The sequence below is a fragment of the Delphinapterus leucas genome, chromosome 14 (assembly GCF_059928025.1).
Source record: "Delphinapterus leucas isolate spDelLeu-1000000601 "Yukka" chromosome 14, BTC_Dleu_Yukka2, whole genome shotgun sequence".
NCBI classification, from domain to species: domain Eukaryota; kingdom Metazoa; phylum Chordata; class Mammalia; order Artiodactyla; family Monodontidae; genus Delphinapterus; species Delphinapterus leucas.
Genome location: NC_143142.1, coordinates 31,135,153 through 31,156,781, shown reverse-complemented (window position 1 = coordinate 31,156,781; position 21,629 = coordinate 31,135,153). Strand labels below are relative to the sequence as shown.

At 39.9% G+C, this 21,629-nt stretch overlaps 1 protein-coding gene across 1 annotated transcript in view; it reads left to right on the top strand.

The window, feature by feature from the left end:
- PTPRM (protein tyrosine phosphatase receptor type M) overlaps positions 1-21,629 on the top strand; it is a 750,850-nt gene that overhangs the window by 257,254 nt on the left and 471,967 nt on the right. Inside the window, exon 3 of the mRNA XM_089894939.1 lies at positions 18,880-19,151. Within this exon, the coding sequence (XP_089751065.1) occupies positions 18,880-19,151 (272 nt within the window). The remainder of the gene's footprint in view (positions 1-18,879; positions 19,152-21,629) is intronic.

Here is a 21,629-nt window from a genome sequence, read left to right as displayed (position 1 = left end):
CCTTGGCAACCAAAACCAACCAATTAATTCTTATTTGAAAATATGATAAAACCCATTTAAGATTTTTTTTCCTGAACAATTTTTAAGTATTTTTTGCCTTTAGTTCAGTTTTCTCCCCTGGGTGTGGAAGTAATTCTGCCTAATGAAAAGGTTTAAAGATGCCCTGTAAAATGCTCTCCAAAAGAACTGCCTCTCCCATGGGGGTAAAGGAGCTTTCAAACCCCTCACAGTAATGGTTAGCTTTAAAGTATCTGACTCGTTTGTGTGCCAGGTGGGAGCTCAACTCCCTGGAAGACCACTTAAGGCATCCATGCAGCTCTTGAAAGAAGTTTTGTAAAAGCGAGACACCACGCTGTAAAGAACAAAGCATTTTAATGTGAACCACGACTGCTTCTGGAAGAGCTCAACTGCTCTCCTGGAAAGACGTCCTGTGATTCCTGAAACAGGCTGAAACAGCCGTGGAAGCGCTGCTCTTCGTGTGGTCCAATCACACCTCGATTTCAGTTGTTGCCTGCAGGCTAATCCTGCTAACGTTTGCACAGTGAATAAAGCAAATCACAAGTATTCCTCCATCTTCCAAGATAAGGAAGATCACTATTTGCATTTGTATGGTGCTTTAAAATGTCCCAGTGGTGATATGGTACTGGCACAAAAACAGAAATAGAGATCAATGGAACAGGATAGAAAGCCCAGAGATAAACCCACGCACCTATGGGCAACTAATCTATGACAAGGGAGGGAAGGATATACAATGGAGAAAAGACAGTCTCTTCAATAAGTGGTGCTGGGAAAACTGGACAGCTACATGTGTAAGAATGAAATTAGAACACTCCCTAACACCATACACAAAAATAAACTCAAAATGGATTAGAGACCTAAATGTAGGGCCAGACACTATAAAACTCTTAGAGGAAAACATAGGCAGAACACTCTTTGACATAAATCACCTTTTTGATCCACCTCCTAGAGTAATGGAAATAAAAGCAAAAATAAACAAATGGGACCTAATGAAACTTAAAAGCGTTTGCAAAGCAAAGGAAACTAAAAACAAGATGAAAAGACAAGCCTCAGAATGGGAGAAAATATTTGCAAAGGAATCAGTGGACAAAGGATTAATCTCCAAAATATATAAACAGCTCATGCAGCTCAATATTAAAGAAACAGACAACCCAATCCAAAAATGGGCAGAAGACCTAAACAGACATTTCTCCAAAGAAGACATACAGATGGCCAAAAAGTGCATGAAAAGCTGCTAAACATCACTAATTATTAGAGAAATGCAAATCAAAACTACAGTGAGGTATCACCTCACACCAGTTAGAACAGGCATCATCAGAAAATCTACAAACAGCAAATGCTAGAGGGTGTGGAGAAAAGGGAACCCTCTTGCACTGTTGGTGGGAATGTAAGTTGATACAGCCCCTATGGAGAACAGTATGGAGTTTCCTTAAAAAAACTAAAAATAGAATTACCATATGACCCAGCAATCCTACTGCTGGGCATATACCCAGAGAAAACCATAATTCAAAAAGGCATGTTTACCCCAGTGTTCATTGCAGCACTATTTACAATAGCCAGGACATGGAAGCAACCTAAATTCCCATCGACAGATGAATGGACAAAGAAGATGTGGTACATATATACAGTGGAATATTACTCAGCCACAAAAAGGAATGAAATTGGGTCATTTGTAGAGACGTGGATGGAACTAGAGCCTGTCATACAGAGTTAAGTAAGTCAGAAAGAGAAAAACAAATATCATATATTAACGCATATATGTGGAACCTAGAAAAATGGTACAGATGAACCGGTTTGCAGGGCAGAAGTAGTGACACAGATGTAGAAAACAAACATATGGACACCAAGGGGGGAAAGCGGGGGATGGTGGTGGTGGTGGTGGGATGAATTGGGAGATTGGGATTGACATGTATACACTGATGTGGATAAAATTGATGGCTAATAAGAACCTGCTGTGTAAAAAAATAAGTAAAATTAAAAATTCAAAAAAAAAAAGTCCAAGTGATGGTCCAGTTGGAGTTCTTAATTTACCCTGACAATAATCCCAAAGTTGCCACTCTTTCCTGCAGTGCTTCTCTACCACTTGGTGATTTGAGTATATCTCAAATAACTTCACATTCTAATTATTTGATTCTATGGTTGCCTACCCTGTTAGACTTGAAGTTTCTAAAGGGCTGTGTGCAAGTCTTCCTCATGCCCAGGATCAGTGGCTGTTACCTGTAGGGATCTCACCAATGTTTCCTGACTGAACAAGTGCTGAATCCCTCATCTAACTTTCCCTCCACCTCTGGTCTGGCTAACTACTCACCCTGGGAGATGCCCTTCCTCTAAAGAGCGGTGACGGAGTCCAAGCTGGTACTGCTCGCCGTACGACAGGCCAGTAAGTCGAGAGTCGAGGTGTTAGGGCAAGGCATAGAGACTTTATTCAGAAAGCCAGCAGACCGAGAAGATGGCGGATTAGTGTCCCAGAGAACTATCTTCCCCGAGTTAGAGTTCAGGCTTCTTTTATACTGAAAGCGGAAGGAGTGTGGCTGGTTGTAAACTTCTTGGTGCCTGCCAGACCGCACAGGGGATGTGATAATCCTTTGTTCTTGCAGCTGCCCAGGTAGGTCTGGTTATAATGTTCCTGTAAACCTCCAACAAGAGGCAGAGCCTTGAGAAAGGGCTACCATGTCTATTTCTGGCTATAGATAGCATTCTTTGACAGGACAAAGGTGCAGAGCCGGCACGAATAAGCACAGGCCACAGAGCACAAGGGTTAGAGCTAGAGGAAGAGATCCAATATGGAGTCAGGTTTGCTCTTCTCTGTTGTAAAGCCATCACTACCACCCACCTCCTCCAGCTGGCTTTAGTGCTCCTTTTCTGTGTGCCCTAATGACTGCTGGTTGGAGTAACTCTATCACTGCTCACACCTTTGCAGTATAATTATTCTCCTGCCGCACTAGAATTAAGAATGGGGCTTGAGTCTTACTCAACTTTGAATCAGTGGTGCCTACTACAGTGCCTGGTACACAGTAGTTGCTCAATGCATGTTTATAAATTTAAGGAGTGGAAGGAGATAAGGTTGGAATTGTAGACTGGTGAGACTTTAAATGCCTCGCTCAGAAATTTGGAATGTATTGTGGAGGTACTTGTGAAATACCTCAAGTTTGCTCTTTCTTCCTAGGGTGTTAATTGTATACATGAAAAAGAGAAAAAATGAAAAAACATTGCTACCAGTAAGAGATATAAAGTGATTTTAAATATATCCATTGCCATTTCTTTATTTCTGATGCATTCAGGCTGTTAATTCAACAGCTAATTTAGTGCCCACCATATGCCAGAAAATATGCAAGGTTGGGGATATAGAAGTACAAAATTTACTATTTTGCTTTTTGTCAGGTAAAATTCAATTGTCAGTGTAATATAGAATCACTGTTCTTCTACATCACTTGGGCTGAGAATTATATTGGACACCATCAGCTCCTCAGCCTCTCAGCATCCATTCAGACATAAATTCCTTTGACTGTAACTCAAAATGTCCCTTTTATCTTTCCCTACTTCTGTAGTATCACTGCCCTAGATTGGTCTACTGTCATTGGTCTCCTCTTCCTTATATGTCCCCTGTGTGCCATAAACAGTTATACTACTGTTCACTTCTACTCATGTTGCTTTGTAACTCTATCCAGTATGTTTATGTGCCCATGGTCTGTTTCTCCATCTGGATTAAGAGCAACGCCTTGTATAAGTTCTTCACAAAAATGTTGGCTAAATGAGAGGGAAATTAGTCTTGAATAAAAATACCTAAGAAAATCAGTACTTTTAACTCTTCTACATTTCTTCCCATTTCATTGCCAGCAGCCATGAATGGATTCTTTGTACAATAATGAATGTTAGGAATGATTCTCGCGGTGACTCTTGGCAGAACAGGTCGGTGGAGGACTCTTTTTGAGGAAGAAGACCGAGTGAACTAAGCACCGTTGACGGACTCTATGACACATCACAACTGTGTCTGACCCCCAGACCCTTTTAGCACTTATCAGATAGTATTTGTCTTCTCTAGGCTTGTGTAAGCTAAGGAAATTGGACATCTGCTTTGAATAATATGACCTTAAATCATATTTTTAAGTAAAGCCACATGGTTGTTATTATATCATTTTATTACATTAGGAAGCACCCAGAACAAACAATATCCTCTGGGCTTCTGAAGAGATGCAGGGGCTGATCTAATTGTTTGTACGATATTAAATGTCTTATTTAAAATTCGTATTTTCCAGTGAACCTTGGTCATTTTTAAAGGAATAGATTTTATTCACATCTCTTTATTTTGCATTTGGTCACTAACTCTTGTTTACTTAAGAAAAAATAATAAAACTAATTTTGGCTCCGTACTTTCATCTGAAACATGGTGGGTTTTAATTTTGCTTTTAAATAAGACAATGGCTCATGTGATTTGAGATGAGAATCGACTAATTTTATTTTTTAAGAGTTATAATTCAAAGCTGAAGATGACCCTAATACCTTCTAGTGCATTTTTTGTTCCCCTAATTTTAATTTTCTCCAAAGAGCATATGCCACAAATATTTTGCTATCTCACTCTGTGACATGCTATGAAATTTGGATTATCTGTTGGGCTAAAACATAAGCCCTAGAATCAGACTAACTGGGTTAAAATCCTGGTTTCCTATGTGACCTTGGGGAAGATTTTTAACCCTTCTGAATATGAAATGATGCTAGTACTCCCCCCACCCATCTGTTATTGAGGGAATCAAGTAAAAGAATGGATATAAAGTGCTTAGCAGAGTGAGGGGCACATAGCAAGTGCTCAGTAAATATTCAGTAATACCACCAATAGCAATGGCAATAATAATAAACAGAGGAAGCCATGGTGGTTGTCTGTGTTTGGAACAGAGAAGGCCAAGAGGCAGCCTCCTGTGGGCTCAACCCCACTTTCACATTAGCCAGCCTGCTCATGTTGACCCTGTGACAGGACCACTCTATGTAAACCACTGGCCATTATCATTAATAAATAAAAAATGACTATTTTCATGTCTGGAGCGTTGTTTAGTATTTATACCCCGTAAGTCAAAACATTGGAGACTTAGAAATGTATATGCCTTTGGGCGCCCTGACTCGTAGGGCTCTATTCTATGGAAAAACAGTGTGTTCACATGGATTTTATTGGAATATACATGGTAGCAGCAGCAGGTTGAAAAGGTTGAGCTGGGTCTGTATGTCTGTATTGACCTCAAGAGTTATCCATGTTATATTACTGGTTAAGGGACAAAACAAATGCCAGAGGAAAGTGTCAGGTTATTATTCTTTGAAAAACATAGGAAAAGGCTAAAAAAAATCATATGTGTTTGTATGTATATAAAGAAGGATTTTGAAGGAAATACACTATGACTCTAGTGGGATAGGTTTGTGGATATCTGAGTGAGAAGTGGTTAATTTTCCCTTTGAAATCCTTTATTTTTTGACTTTTTATAATGGTATGTGTTACTTTTATTATTTAAAAAAAGTAAAGGAAGAAGTTAAAGCACAGGGAAAGTAAGAACTAGGTCTCTATGTAAAAGAAAAAAGTCTGCAGGGATATTTAAAATGTGGTTATGTATTAATTTGCTAATATACAGATTTTTCCCTGGGATTTTCCCAAGTACACAGTTGTCTCTCCTATAAGCAGAGCAGTTCATCATCAAGTGAGTACATTTTGAAAAGAGCTTAATAAAAATGAATAATTTAAAATGGTTAGAATTTAAGCTATAGTCAATTGACTTAAAAGGGAAAATAAAATATGCTAGAAACAGGAAAAAAAACCCCACCTCTTTAGAACTCTGTGAAAAATGAGAGAGAAGGGTGTGTGAAAACCTTAGGTCTTAACAGAAATGTAAAAATTTATACTGAATTCTAAAGGACATAAACAACTAAAAGCTAAATAGTGGAACTCCTATAAAAGTAATTTTCCACCCAACCAAGCTCAGAGATACAATGATAGAATAATATATCTGAACTTGTTTCTAGATCACCTAACTAATAAACTAACTCGATGTACTAGATTGAACTATTTTAATTAAACTACAGTTCCTACTGGTTGGAAATACTGAGAGAGAAAACCAAAAGCTTCTTTCTGAAATTTTTCGTGAATGATAATTGAAATATCTAACAGTGGGTAAATTATTCAACATGTTATGTTATATCCAAGGATACCATGGGTATAAACAGAACATTTTTGGTAACATGCACCATTCTTGTCGAAAATCTGAATGAGCTTTACATCTTTACTTTTTTTTCATTAATTTTGTTTGCAAAATCTGTTCTCTCTTTCTCTCCTTGTGTATGTGAATGTGTGTATGTATACTACGTGCGTGTATGTGTGATTCACAAACATCATATTGATATAAACTCATTCTTAAGTGATTTTTTAAAAATTAGTTTAGATTAAATTAGATTTTCAAATTTATTATCCTTTTTTGAATCACACGTCCAACATGTTCTCAGAAAGACGTATTCATTTTCTGTAATGCATTTTCAATGATGTAACATGATCCAAAATTCAGCCCATTTAGATATTGTTAGCTTAAAAATTGTTTTTATTATATGAAACTCTAATTGTGAAAATGTTCAAAATCCAGATTCAACCAAAAATGGCTAAATTTTGCTATGTAACACAGTGTCCCCAAAGTTGGTGTCTTCAAGCAGTACCCGTAGCTGTCAATTCTGTGGGTCAGCAGTTTGGGCCAGACTCAGCTGAGTGGCTCTGTGATCTGGGTTGTGCGGGGCTGTCTTGGCTGGGCTCCCCCATGCATCAGTGGTCAGCTGTAGGTCAGGGTCAAGTGGGACCTGGCTGGCACAGCTCAGCTCTGCTTCCCAGGGTCCCTGTCCTCCAGCAGGTGGCCTGTACCTTTTCACCTGGTAGTGAACAAGTCTTCTTCTCTGGTAGCCTCAGGTTTATTTATCATAATTAGCCCTTATTTCTTTATAGACACCTATTATATGTATATATAGTAGCTAGACTTAAGAGGGTATAATGTTCTTCCTAAAGCGATCTAACTAATGTGCCACATGCTTCATACTGAGAGGCAGCTTGGTATCCTGCTGAAAAGCACAGACTCTGAGACAGTTTGCCTGGGGGTCATATCTCATCTCTACCACTCACTAGCTGAAAGACCTTGGACAAGTTACTTAACCTCTCTACACCCCAGTTTCTCGTCTTCTGTAAGAGTTAAAAGAGTTAATATAAGTAAAGCATTTAGAAGAATGCCTGGTATATTATATATATTTATATATTTGTGTAATATGTTAGCTATTATTACTCATATTAATAGTCAATATATTTACCCATTTATCTGAAAATTCTTAATACTTCGTTTTGTAAACACAACTAACAGCTTTCACAATCACCATTAATTATTGTAGCATTTTTTTCCCTCGCAATAAAAAATGTACATTTATAACTCAATGGATTTGGTAAAATTTCAACTCAGATTTTTCATTCCGAGTTACATCTAGAATGATTATGCATATCTGAAAATTAACATTTGGATCTTGGAAAGAAATCTGAATGGCATACCTGGTTAATATTTCTGACCTTGTTAAGCTGAATAGACAAGGATGATGTAGTCTATATGATCACATGATCATTGACACTCATGATCACAGGAGGGCCAGAAATTACCTTGAAGTAGGCATTCAGCTATTCCATCTCCCTAAGCTAAAACCAGATACATTTGGATAAAAACCGGGGCCGAGGCCAGACTTTGGCACATGGCCACTCTGTACCAGGCACTCCTCTTAAGAAGCATTCTAAGTGAATCATCTCATTTAGTTCACTGAACACCCTCTTTGAAATGGGCACAATTGTATCCCCACTTCCTAGTTTAGGAGACTGAGGCAGAGTGACATTAGCTAACTCTCTCAGTGACATCCAATAAGTGGCCGAATTAGGATCCAAATCCAGGCTGTCTGGTGGCAGAGCCCCAGCCCTTTCCACCAAGGTCAAGGCGCCCTGTGTCCTACCCCACACCAGGAGTCCTGGTCCACGTAGCCCTCAGAACCTCTTTCAAAGTAGGCACTCTTCTTATTTCTAGATGAGTCTACTCAGGATTCTTCCCAGCCTGCTCTAGAAGGGCAAAGAGCGTGACTCTATGTCTTTACAATAGGAATGCTATCAAAATCACTGGGCTTCCTTCCTGATCACGTTCAGGAGCTTCACCAGAAACTCACAGATGTTTGGGTTTGAAATTTTTACGTATTTAAGAAATTTACTCATGTTTAAAATCATACCCGACATTTGCTCTAACTTTAAATGTCTTGATTTCGTCGTGAGAATGCATATTTTCCCAGGCATCTCTTCTCTAATTGTGTTTCTGCTAATGTGAATTGCCTCTTCATATCGTTTGCTAATTATTTATCGGTGTCTTAATGCTTTTTCTGATGAATTATCCAACAGATCCCCTAAATTCCAGACTGTTCTGATCACTCGTAAATTTGATATTGTATCATCAGTGTAATGCGGAGACCAGATTAATTTCCTTGACTGACTAACCTTGTTAAATTTTGATAATTCCCCCTTTCTGCCCTCTGATCCCTGCGAATCCCTGCTGGGCTCTGCCTCCTGACCCCAGCCAGGCTAATGAAACATCTCATGTAAAATCTTTTGCTTCCTCTTCAGGAGTATGGGGAGCTCCCAACTGGGGATGTTAGCAGAACCCTTGGAGTTTCTTGGAGAACGATTTTTTTTATGGCAAAGGGTGACTCCTTAAGCTGAAAATGTCAAATATGATGCATTTTTAAAATATTTCAGTTTGGTTTACATTTCATATAGAAGCTTACTGTGTAATGCCTTTTTAAAATCTTTTTTTGTTTGTTTTATTTTGTTGTTTTGTTTGTAATGTCTTCTAGAAGACATAGTTTAGCTGGTAGACAGACTATCACCAGACACACATGCAAAAAAAAAAAATCTCTAAATTAACAGTAATTTAGGGAAAAAATAAGCAGAAGCTTATATTGTGATGGCTTTTGTCATTTGAGACTTAGAACAAAAATGAACTCTTTTCTAAAGCCGTCAATTGATAAAAAGCCTGGCTTACATGGGAAATTAAGCAGCCTCTTGAGAACATTCTAACCAGGCTACCTGTCACTTCCCCATCCTCGTACCTGGGGCTCATTTGCTGAGATACAGTCATTAGCGTCGTCAGATAGTTAAAACGTGTTTGTTTTATTCTGTGTTTGTTCTTTACCTATAAATTATAAAGCACACACCTAGTATTTTCCAGCTAAGTCATTAAAGCAGTTTGTCTAGATGACACACTAGAATACAAGTGAGTTCTCCTTAAAGCATCACTTTTCTTATGGAAGGATAGACATTACTTCTCTCAAGGGAACCCCCAGGGTTTCTTCTGTTTTCCAGAAACCTCTTCCTTCCTGCTTTGTCTCTCATATGATAACTGTGTCTCAAAACTCTTTTTTTTTTTTTAAGAGTTTCTGGTTAACGGTTCTAGGTTGTAAACCCACAGATTTTACAGCCACATCAGGCTGCAGTTATGTAAATATTGGTGACCTTAATAGATCTGATTTGTTAATCTGTAAATTTTTTTTGTTTCTGTGCTCAATTCAAAATATTTCTAATATGATAGACAGCCTAGCTGTGAGGTTCTTGCTGGAAAAATCGGTCCAAGTTTTGTTGTTTGTAGTTCTCCAAAAGCTCAGTACATAATGTATCAGATGAGTCCTGCCATGGCTAAAAATGACTGGTTAAGGCAAATTAATATCTTTTGGTCGCCTCAGTATTTCTATGAGTAATAAAGAATAAAAATACCCATTCAGTTATGCTATGAATCACTAAATTAACAATTGCATTATCTTTGAGGCATTTAATTTAAATGTCCTGAAGCAAGTGTTTTATACACATTTTAGGTGTGAGCTGTGCTTATTATTTTTTTAATTATTTTTTTATTGATGTATAGTTGATTTATAATGTCTCAGGTATACAGCAAAGTGATTCAGTTATACATATATATATATATATATATGTATTCTTTTTCAGATTCTTTTCTATTGTAGGTTATTACAAGATGTTGAATGTAGTTCCCCGTGCTATACAGTAGGTCCTTATCGATTATCTATTTTATATATAGGAGTGTGTATCTGTTAATCCTAATTTGTCTCTCTCCCCCTTTCCCCTTTGGTAACCATAAGTTTGTTTTCTGTGTCTGTGAGTCTATTTCTGTTTTGTAAATAAGTTCATTTGTATCACTTTGTTTTAGATTCCGCATATAAGTGATGTCATGTGATATTTGTCTTTCTCTATCTGATTTACTTCACTTGGTATGATCATCTCTAGGTCCATCCCTATTGCTGCAAATGGCATTATTCCATTCTCTTTTATGGTTGAGTAATATTCCATTATATATATTGATATATACCACATCTTCTTTATCCATTCATCTGTCAATGGACATTGAGGTTGCTTCCATGTCCGGACTATTGTAAATAGTTGAACTATGCTTATTATTAATTTTATAGCACCTAGATTGATGCGGAATTCCCTTGGGGAGCACAGAGTGCCTTTTACTAGCCAGTGTGACATGCAAGAAGGCCGGGCCACATGAGTCCCCAGCTTCCCTCCTGCTGAGAGCACGTACTGGGCTCTTCAGGAGGGAAGAGATCATGCAGTTGGAGAGTATAGCTTGAGCTTCCCTGTGGGATGGTGTTGCTTCTTTGCCATCTTACTGTATTTTCACCAGAGTTTTAGGAACATGGCAAAAGTCATTGCAACTAACAGATGTTCTTCTAGCTCAGTAATTATTGAGAATCCACAAGGAAGGCAAGAAGAGAGAGGGGAAAAATAGAAAGTGACAGAGGACATCTGGATGAAGAGAGAATTTTTTTATTGAAAGTTTTCTTCTCGGGCTTCCCTGGTGGCGCAGTGGTTGAGAGTCCGCCTGCCGATGCAGGGGACACGGGTTCGTGCCCCGGTCCGGGAAGATCCCCCATGCCGCGGAGCGGCTGGGCCCGTGAGCCATGGCCGCTGAGCCTGCGCGTCCGGAGCCTGTGCTCCGCAATGGGAGAGGCCACAACAGTGAGAGGCCCGCGTACCGCAAAAAAAAAAAAAGTTTTCTTCTCTAGTGGTTGCAAAATAACGTATTTCACATTTGTGCTCGGGTTACATTTTCGAAAGGAGTGCAGAAAAGGCCCTTGGAAAAAGGAAGGATGCTTGACGCCTGGTCTGTAGAACAGGAGTGTGGCCGTGGAGAAGGAGGCTTCATCAGGCTGATATGGGTGCTAATAAGTGCTTTTGAAGTGCTGGTGGCACCTCCCCGCTGAGGTTTTGTTCCCTTGGAGCTTTGTTCCCGAGTTCATTTATTTCTCCACAGTCTTCATCTTCCCTATTTCACAAGGTTTCTCATCAGAAAAGACATTGTCTTTAGGACCATTGTTATACTGGCTGAGGGAGCAGGAGAAGGGATATAGTATTTTAGTATTTTGATATTTGAGGGGTACAATCAAATTTAAAATTACAAATTAAAAAGAAGAAGCTTTCTCACTGAGGAGGCAGAGCACAGGTTAGATCTTCTTGGTTTGGGGGTACTGGGGGGCCTTAAAGTACGGCCTTAAAGCAGTCTTGGGCTATGAAATCAGTTGTGGGTCATATCCAACGTTCATTGACTTATTTATGTTGCGAGATGAAATAGGGTAGAACAGGAAATGGGAGTATAATGCACAGACACACATGGTAAGAAACATAGTGATGCATTTTTTTCATGAGAGTTTTGTCCGAATATGTGTGTGTTTGTGTGCACGCACAGCATCACACACGTATGCTGCCTTGCAGCATGCTGTCTGTTTGATACAATGAGTTATGGTGAAAATGTTTGAGAAATATTGCTTTTGGGGCATTGCCTCCGGAGCTTGAATGTAAAAAATTCAGTCGCTCCAGCTCTATCAGATGGTGTCAGTGGGCCACTTTGGTGAGTTAAGGACTTCTTTGCGTTTCTTCCAGTCTTTACTATTGGGAGAATTTAGTGAATTGGCCTGAGCACTAACTGCATGTCTTACTTCCCTGCATTCTCTATTCCTTAAGAACAGCCCAGGTATATGGTGACTCTGTGTGCCTTGCCCACCAGCTCTCTTCTTTTCTCCTTGCCTTGAAACCGGTTCTTTTTCTGTTCCATTCACCATAGTTGAGTCCGTCTCTTCTCTGTGTGTCCACTTGCGTCCCACTCTTCCTTTTCATTTTCTTGTACCACTTTCTGTCATAGCCAAAGGGGTTGACTTGATGACCGTTATCTCTGGCTCAAGAAACGAGAGAATTTTTTTCCATTCCTTTCTTTCAGTTTTTCTGTCTCCGTCTTCTTCTTCCACTGCCTAGAAAACATGCCTCTTGGGCACCCGGGGTGCTAAGCCATTGTCATTTTAAGTGCATGCCACTCAGTGGGCTCTGCAGGTCAGAGCTGGTCCCCACATTGTTCCTGGTTCAGGACCACTATAGAAATTGAGGGCAAGTCTTTAGAAATTTTTATAGGAATTTAACAGAGTAGTTTTCTGTTTGTTTAAGCTAACAAATTTGGGCTTGCATTTTGCATGTCTTTTTATTTCCTTTTTTCTAGAAATCCATGTTCATTGTATTTTACATAAACTTGATCTGAGCTGCAGCAGAAAATACAAAACTGGTCCTTCATCATCAATGGTTTCAGAGGCACTGCTCTAGATAACTGAGTTGTTACAACTGGCGTATCTAACGGGCCAGAGGGAGAATGAGTGGCCCTGTAACCCAGGTTCTGGATATATGCTAGCAAAGATGGAACTTGTAAACTACTTACGTAGCTTTTGGATCGTAAGTCCACCGATTTGAAGGCCTGGCGGTAGAGGGGAAAATGAAGACAAAACAGCCAAAGGGAGAGAAGAGCCAATGATCTGTGTGCTTTTACTGAAACTAAGAGGCTTAAATAGTGAAAGTTGTAATGGCTTTAAACTTCATAAAACGCTGCTTCTCTGTCAGCAAAGGTATTGAATAACACACACAATTCTCTCTTCCTGCTGCATCTGTTGTGTGCACAAAGTTTCTCAAATGCTGGAGGAGAATTCTTGCAGGTTCCTTTAGCCTTTAAAAATCTGGAGGCTCTAACACCAATGCAAATTTTAATGATGGGGTAGAAGGAATAGCTAATTATATGTCGTTATTGCCACCATCACCAGCAGTGATGGGCGGTGGCTTCATCAAATGCATTTGCCAATGGATATGATTAAGCTCAATTTAATTCACCCAAAGATTCAAGAATATGAACATCACATGTTCTCATAACAGAGTTCTCCTTTACAGAAAAACCAAAATAATGATTCTTAAAGACCTTGCAAGTCTGCCTGTAGAGACAGGCCCCTATGGCCCCTTTTGAAGCCAGCTCCATTCCGTGGAGATCTTTCCATTTACCTGCAATGTTATATTCTCTCCGCTTCTGTACGAGGTGACTTAAGGGTGTTTGTTATCTGAACAGAAACAGAATTTCAATGTTAATTTGAATTCTGATTTCTTTTATTTATTTGCCCAATTGGAGTATTTTTTGTGGGGAAAAAAACTGAGGTAAGGATGTATCAAAAAGGGGGACCCAATTACTCTTTGGAAATGCATTTCCTCACAGTACAAACATTGAACCAGAAGGTGAAAATTAAACATTCAGCCATATAGGGACATTTAAGAAAGCAGACGTAATAGTCTAGAATTGAATAGAAATGCTTTTAATTCTTTAAACATCAGCTATGATGTTGACTTTCCTTCCATAGTAGGTGGGTGATAAATTCAAACAATTAAAAGGCATCTCACCTGCTATCCCTTTAGACACAACTGGGAATTTACCCCAGGATTCCAAGTTGCTAGACAATGCTAAACATAAATGTTCCCACTTTCTTCTGTACATTCAGCATAGGACAATAGTGCAGCACTGCCAGGAGTACGAGTGCCGGCTGACATATCATCTTCTGTACTTCAAACCTTGTGATAAGTCCTCGTGACCACACGCAGAAGTGAAGATCTCCTTCCCAAAGCTTAAATGTAGGGGCAAGATGGATCGAGTTGAAGGTTTTGTAAAACTTCAGTACTAATGTTCCTCTCCCATGAAGAAAGGGAACTTAAACATTACCATTTTAGGTGAAAATGGATAGGACCAGGAGGGTTGTGGACAAGCAGGCAGAAATAAATATATAGAGCTAAATGCTGAAGAATTACAGGTAATTTAGAGAAGCAGGCATTAGGAGGTATGAAGCAACATAGTAATCGTAATGATAATCACCAATAATTTTTGAGCCTGTGCTATATGGCAAACACTGTCCTAAATGCCTGTATATGCATTAATCGTTCATTGTGCAGCTACACAGAAATACCAGCTGAGCGACACTTCTCAGGGGACTATACCCCAGGGAACAGGTGCTCAGTAAAGAGAGACTTTTTCTCTAAAATATAGTGTGCATTAGAGAAAGACAAATACTGTTGATGTCACTTATATGTGGAATCTAAAAAGTACAACAGACTAGTGAATATAACAAAAAAGAAGCAAGACTCACAGATACAGAAAATAAACTGGTGATTACCAGGGGGAGGGGGAAAGAGGGAAGTGAAAGGAGGGGATGGAATTAAGAGATATAAACTATAAGGTATAAAATAAGCTACAAGGATATATTGTACAACACAGGGAATAGAGCCAATATTTTACAATAACTATAAATGGAGTATAACCTTTAGAAGTTGTGAATCACTGTATTGTACACCTGTAACTTGTATAATATGGTACAGCAGCTGTACCTCAGTAAAAAGAATACTGTGTGTTGACGAGTTGCTCATTGGTTTCTGGACTGTTTAGAAGCAGGACCTTTGCCTGTGACCGAGGGGACAGTCTAGATGGAGCTGCTTCCAGAGGGAAGAACCGGTGAGGTAGGAAGACGGTTCAGGTAGAGCAGGTGTTTCGACCAGCTCCACACACCTGTCCTTGGAAACCCTTTGACTATTGCAACAAAACCATGCACCGAAAATGCTAGATCTTGTAAGAAAACTGGAGCTGACTATTCAAAGTCTACACAGCTTTGTAGCCAGAGAACCAGTGAAACAGTCACAGCCCTAATAAAAATCCTGGCCTCATTAACTTCCGCCTGGCACTTAGAATCCCTGTGAGTCCATCCTTAGCCCTGTGCCTGAGGGCTTCCACATCCTCCTTCTCACCAGAGGGGACCTCGGAGCCAGTCATTCCCTTCTGATAGAGACCACTCTCTGCTAGCTGAAATAGACGATCTGGGTTCATCGTCTCCATCAGTCAGTGTGCTTTCCTCTCTAATCTCAGGAGGGGAGCAGAAGCTTCACAGCTTCTTCATCTGGTCTTGCAGTTTCCCAGACAACCTCACAGAGCGGGAAGAGGAATGGCTCTGTAGAGCCACTAAACTTCTTGCCACTTTTGACCCTAAGCGAAGGCCCTTCTGCAGGAGTTTCACCTTTGTCGAAAGGCCATCACGTAGCCCTTTATTGGAGAGAAAATTTGCCTTGATTGCTCTACAACATTAATGTCCTGCAAAAAATTGCATGTGGTCTGAAGGGACTCTAGTGTTATATGGATGTCACTCCCCTATTTGCTAATCCTGTTAGCTAATCTGCATTGCAGCAACATGCCTTGTAACGGGATAGACTGTATTCTGGTTCAAAAGGGGGGAAAAAAGGAGAAAGCATAAAAATCAGGATCATTTGAGTGTTTGCAACTTAAAATACCTGAGTTTCACCTTGACCTCAAGATAAAAATTGGTATTTTGTCCTAGAATGAAGCTTAATGAGTAAATATTGAAGGATAGGCTGTGTAGTTGGGGAAAATAGTATTTTAGGGAAACCCAGTGATTTCCCGAACAACTATGGTAGGATGTTACCTGGTTTATACCAACGTGTGAAAAGAGACTCTTCATCCAGTCATCCAAACTAGACTTTCCAGGATGCAGGAAACCTACTTTTGCTCTCCTATGCATGTTGCCTTATTTACCATCTCTGGTCGCCCAAGTTTAAGTGATGGAAACACTCCAAGAAGTAATATTCTCGGCAGAGTGACAATACTAAAGCTTTTGGTGATTCAGAGTTGGCTTCAAGGCCGACTCATGCCTTAGCCCCATCAGGGAATATTCTACATTGCAACTATGTTGCAGATGCCAGAGCCCCAAATGATTGAATTTGGAATAAATACGCTTATATTTTACTAAGAGCGACAAAGTACGATTTTTAACTCATAAACACCAACTGCCCTCTTTCAATTTGTGATGGGGTTGGTCGACCCTGTGTATTTTGAAGAGCTTTTTTTTTCACATTTTGTAGAGCATAGCTAACCCAAATCACTGCAGTGGTATTCTCTTGTCACAAAATCCCTCTCTCTGTCCCCAACTCTTTCTTAAATCACATTTGCCGTTCTTCTTTATTACTGAAATATATGTTCCGCAATAACCCTTCCCTTGTGGCTTGACTTTCATATTTCCAGGTGCGTAACATTCATCTCTTGAAAAATTGCTGTATTTTCAGAGAGCTCCCATAATTTTCCTTCACTGTCATGAAAGGGTTTGTTTTCTCCATATGTGCTCAAATGGCGCATGAAGAAATGTGGAGTTATTGGAGGGTAGCAGGATGAGTAATGGGCTGGAAACCCAGAGGCCCCAAGTTCTGATTTCGCCACTGACTCATCCTAAAGCCTGGCTAAGATGCGTCCTCATCTCTCTGTGACTCAGTTCCTATTTTTCTTACATGGCATTAACACTAGCTCATCTCATGAAGGGGCCCTGAGAGGTAATAACCAGAAGCAAACATTTTGTAATATTGACCCTTTAACAATAGTCTATTAATTTATAAAGGATATATCTACATTCCTGCTTTTTATTTAGTCCTCCTGATAATTCCGTGGGAAAAGTAGTCTTCTCATTTTGCTGTTTAGGGAATCACAGCTTGTGGATGAGAGAAAATTTCCACACTTTTTCTAAGATTGTGTATGTATCTTTATAGATACGTGTGGGTGTTTACTAAAATATATATACCCGCAAACGTGCATACACACACCTCCTTGAAAATTATGGTTCAGTGAGGGACGTTTTTAAAGGAATACTCAACTGAGGGTAATAGTCTCTTCATGCCGTAGAAACCATGAGTCCAACCACCCTGAGTAGTGTTTTTTTTATCTTTATTTTCCAAATTTAGTTGTACTTCCCCCTCAGAATTTCCATACATGTTTTCCTCTCTGCTAAAGAAGGCTTGTGATGACCTGTTTTCCCGTTCATCTTAGAACATTTTGATTTACCTTTCTTTGTGTGATATATAAAATTCATATATTTATTTTAGTTGCTATTTCTGGTGATCTTAGGCATGGAGAAAGTCCAAGTGACCTTTCCCAAGGTCAGGGTATCTGGGAAGCTTGAATCCATCTGGAAACTCTTCAGTACTCATGGGTGGGTTAGTGCCCTGGATGAAAAGTTGAAAACAAGGAGCTCACAGAGACTTCTGTGAACAACTGTCCCCCATGGGCACAGCCATTGATCGGTAAACTCCGTCATCCCCCCATTATGAGAACGCCCCTAGTCGAGGAGAAGCCAGTTGTGACAGTAGTTGGGGGGATGGGTGCTGAGCTGCAAGAAAATCATGTTATATTGATGACAAGGAGTATCATCAGGCCAATTTTCTAAGATTCCACAAACCAGAACAATCTGTTCCCTTTCTCTAGATTATATGAGAATCTCAGAGTGTCTGTGATTACTCAGTGGTGGTACCATTGTAGAACAGTGTTGTTTAGAGATGATGGAAAAGTTCAATATCTGTGCAGCCCAGTATGGTAGCAACTGGCCCCATGTGGCTGTTGAGCGCTTGAAATGTGGTTCCTGGGGCTGAGGACCTACACTTTCAGTATTACAGAACTTTTTTTTTTTGTCCAGGTGCTGAATTTTTTTTAATTCATCTCTTTTTTTTAAATTGAAGTCTAGTTGATTTACAGCGTTGTGTTAATTTCTGCTATACAGCAAAGTGGCTCAGTTATCCATATGTATATTCTTTTTCATATTCTTTTCCATGATGGTTTATCTCAGGATTTTGAATATAGTTCCCTGTGCTATACAGTAGGACTTTGTTGTTATCCATTCCATATGTAATAATTTTCACCTACCAACCCGAAGTTCCCAGTCCAACCCTCCTCCATATGCTCCAGCAGTTCCACTCCTGGGCATATATCCGGACAAAACTATAATTCAAAAAATACATGCACCCCTATGTTCATAGTAGCACTATTCACAATAGCCAAGACATGGAAACAACCTAAATGTCCATTGACAGATGAATAAAGAAGATGTGATGTATATATAATAATATATTTTATCTATATACACACACACACACAACACACACACACACACTCACACAATGGAATATTACTCAGCCATAAAAAAGAACAAAATAATGGCATTTGAAGCTACATGGATGGACCTAGAGATTATCATACTAAGTGAAGTAAGTCAGAAAGACAAAGACAAATACCATGTGATATCACTTATATGTGGAATCTAAAATATGACTCAATATTATAGAATTTTAATTAATTAAAAAAAAAAACTCCATGTGGCTAGTGACCACCAGATCGACCAGTGCAGATCTGCAAACCATGCACATACCTATTATTTAGGAAACTAATTGCAGTGACATCAAGGGAATTTGCCATCCCCACTGACCTTGAGAGCACTTTGGGGATGAAAAGGTGTGAAAGAGATGGGACTTTCAAAGCTAAGGTCAGATGTGTGAAACTGCAGTGTCGACCCATGGAAATGATGGTGACTTTTCAGGTACGAGCAGGAAGTAGTGTTTCCGGTTGTGACCATCCTTTGATTTTCTTTTCACAGGCTCCTTCATGTTGGTGAACACGTCTGGGAGATCTGAGGGACAGAGAGCCCACCTCCTCTTACCTCAGCTCAAAGAAAATGACACCCACTGCATTGATTTTCACTACTTTGTATCCAGCAAGAGTAATTCTGCTCCCGGGTTACTCAATGTCTACGTGAAGGTCAATAACGGACCTTTGGGGAACCCTATTTGGAATATATCTGGAGACCCAAACCGTACATGGAACAGGGCAGAGCTGGCCATCAGTACTTTCTGGCCTAACTTTTATCAGGTATGCCCTTTATTTTTCATTTCCTGTTTTGATGCATCTTCTAACTTCTGAAAATATAAATCAGTTTTATATTAGTCTAATCAGAGAATGTATTAGAAGTGTTGGTATTTTTAGACCAAGGTGAGGAAAGCTTATGCTCGTGGATAGGGAGTGTATTAAGGCTTTGTTTTTACATTACTTAGAGAAATGAGTAAAATGCACCATTCAAACTTGTTTATTTATATGTCTATTTAAGAAAATAAAAGCAGCCACCTGCAGCAGGGCAGGAAATGCTGTCTGCAAGGATGTTTTACTTTCTATGTTAAGTAGCCACATCTGACCCAGGGAGACAGAGCACTTGATGGTAGAAGTAAAAGCCTCTTCTTCCATGAGTGGATCTCAGGAATCATGGATCATTAGGAAGTGAGCCGTAGTGGAGGTCAGCTGGTGAGATGCAGGGCCCTGCGCCCACCCCATCAGCAATGGGAAGAAAATGGCATGTAGACCGAGTCCTTGTTATGGAGGAGCTGCTCTGTGGGATGTACTGTTGGGACCACATTGCCCACCTGGAGTGGGCACTTAAAGGAAATGAAGGGTGCAGGCCAGAAGCAGTTAGAAAGTGGTACCAAGGAGGTCCCGCTGGTTTCTCTGTCCTCTCGGAGAGGGCCTGTGCCCCAAGAGCATCCCGACTTGGCGTCAAAGGTGGGAAATTAGTGACGTGGCGTTCTGTGTGCTTTCTCCTTTGGTCCACAGCCTCTTTGAAAATAACTTCACATTAAGAATTCAGTTAATTTCAAGCTAAGAGGGTGCATTAAGTGAATTGCAGTATTTTGCTTTTCTCTTTCTTAATTCCTTTGGCTCACTCGGAAGCCAACAGGAACGTGTATCCAAGATCATCTCTCATGGTTAATTGAGGTGCTTGGCTAGACCCAGGGAGGAAAGACTGAGTCTTCTCAAGGGCTGCTTGTCATCTGAGCGGCATGATTGGCGCCCAGGAACCCACTCTGTAGGCTTGGTGTTTATTAGGGAAGATTTATCAATCCCAGTTCCTCTATCCCTGGGTTTGATCATGCTAATAAATGGGCTGTAAATTCTGTGCTGTTTTTTGTTTTTTTTTTACATCTTTATTGAAGTATAATTGCTTTACAATGGTGTGTTAGTTTCTGCTTTATAGCAAAGTGAATCAGTTATATATATACATATGTTCCCATATCTCTTCCCTCTTGCGTCTCCCTCCCTCCCACCCTCCCTATCCCACCCCTCTAGGTGGTCACAAAGCACCGAGCTGATCTCCCTGTGCTATGCGGCTGCTTCCCACTAGCTATCTATTTTACGTTTGGTAGTGTATATATGTCCATGCCACTCTCTCACTTTGTCACAGCTTACACTTCCCCCTCCCCATATCCTCAAGTCCATTCTCTAGTAGGTCTGTGTCTTTATTCCTGTCTTACCCCTAGGTTCTTCATGGCATTTTTTTTTCTTAGATTCCATATATATGTGTTAGCATACGGTATTTGTCTTTCTCTTTCTGACTTACTTCACTCTGTATGACAGACTCTAGGTCCATCCAACTCACTACAAATAACTCAATTTCGTTTCTTTTTATGGCTGAGTAATAATCCATTGTATATATGTGCCACATCTTCTTTATCCATTCATCCGATGATGGACACTTAGGTTGTTTCCATCTCCTGGCTATTGTAAATAGAGCTTCAATGAACATTTTGGTAAATGACTCTTTTTGAATTATGGTTTTCTCAGGGTATATGCCCAGTAGTGGGATTGCTGGGTCGTATGGTAGTTCTATTTGTAGTTTTTTAAGGAACCTCCATACTGTTCTCCATAGTGGCTGTACCAATTCACATTCCCACCAGCAGTGCAAGAGTGTTCCCTTTTCGGGCTTCCCTGGTGGCGCAGTGGTTGAATGCCTGCTTGCCGATGCAGGGGACGTGGGTTCGTGCCCCAGTCTGGGAAGATACCACATGCCGTGGAGCAGCTGGGCCTGTGGGCCATGTCCGCCGAGCCTGCACGTCCGGAGCCTGTGCTCCGCAACGGGAGAGGCCACAACAGTGAGAGGCCCGCGTACCGCAAAATTAAATAAATAAATAAAATAATAATAATAAAATAAAATTAACCAAGAGTGTTCTCTTTTCTCCACACCCTCTCCAGCATTTATTGTTTCTAGATTTTTTGATGAATGGCCATTCTGACTGGTGTGAGATGATATCTCATTGTAGTTTTGATTTGCATTTCTCTAATGATTAATGATGTTGAGCATTCTTTCATGTGTTTGTTGACAGTCTGTATGTCTTCTTTGGAGAAATGTCTATTTAGGTCTTCTGCCCATTTTTGGATTGGGTTGTTTGTTTTTTTGTTATTGAGCTGCATGAATTGCTTATAAATTTTGGAGATTAATCCTTTGTCAGTTGCTTCATTTGCAAATGTTTTCTCCCATTCTGAGGGTTGTCTTTTGGTCTTGTTTATGGTTTCCTTTGCTGT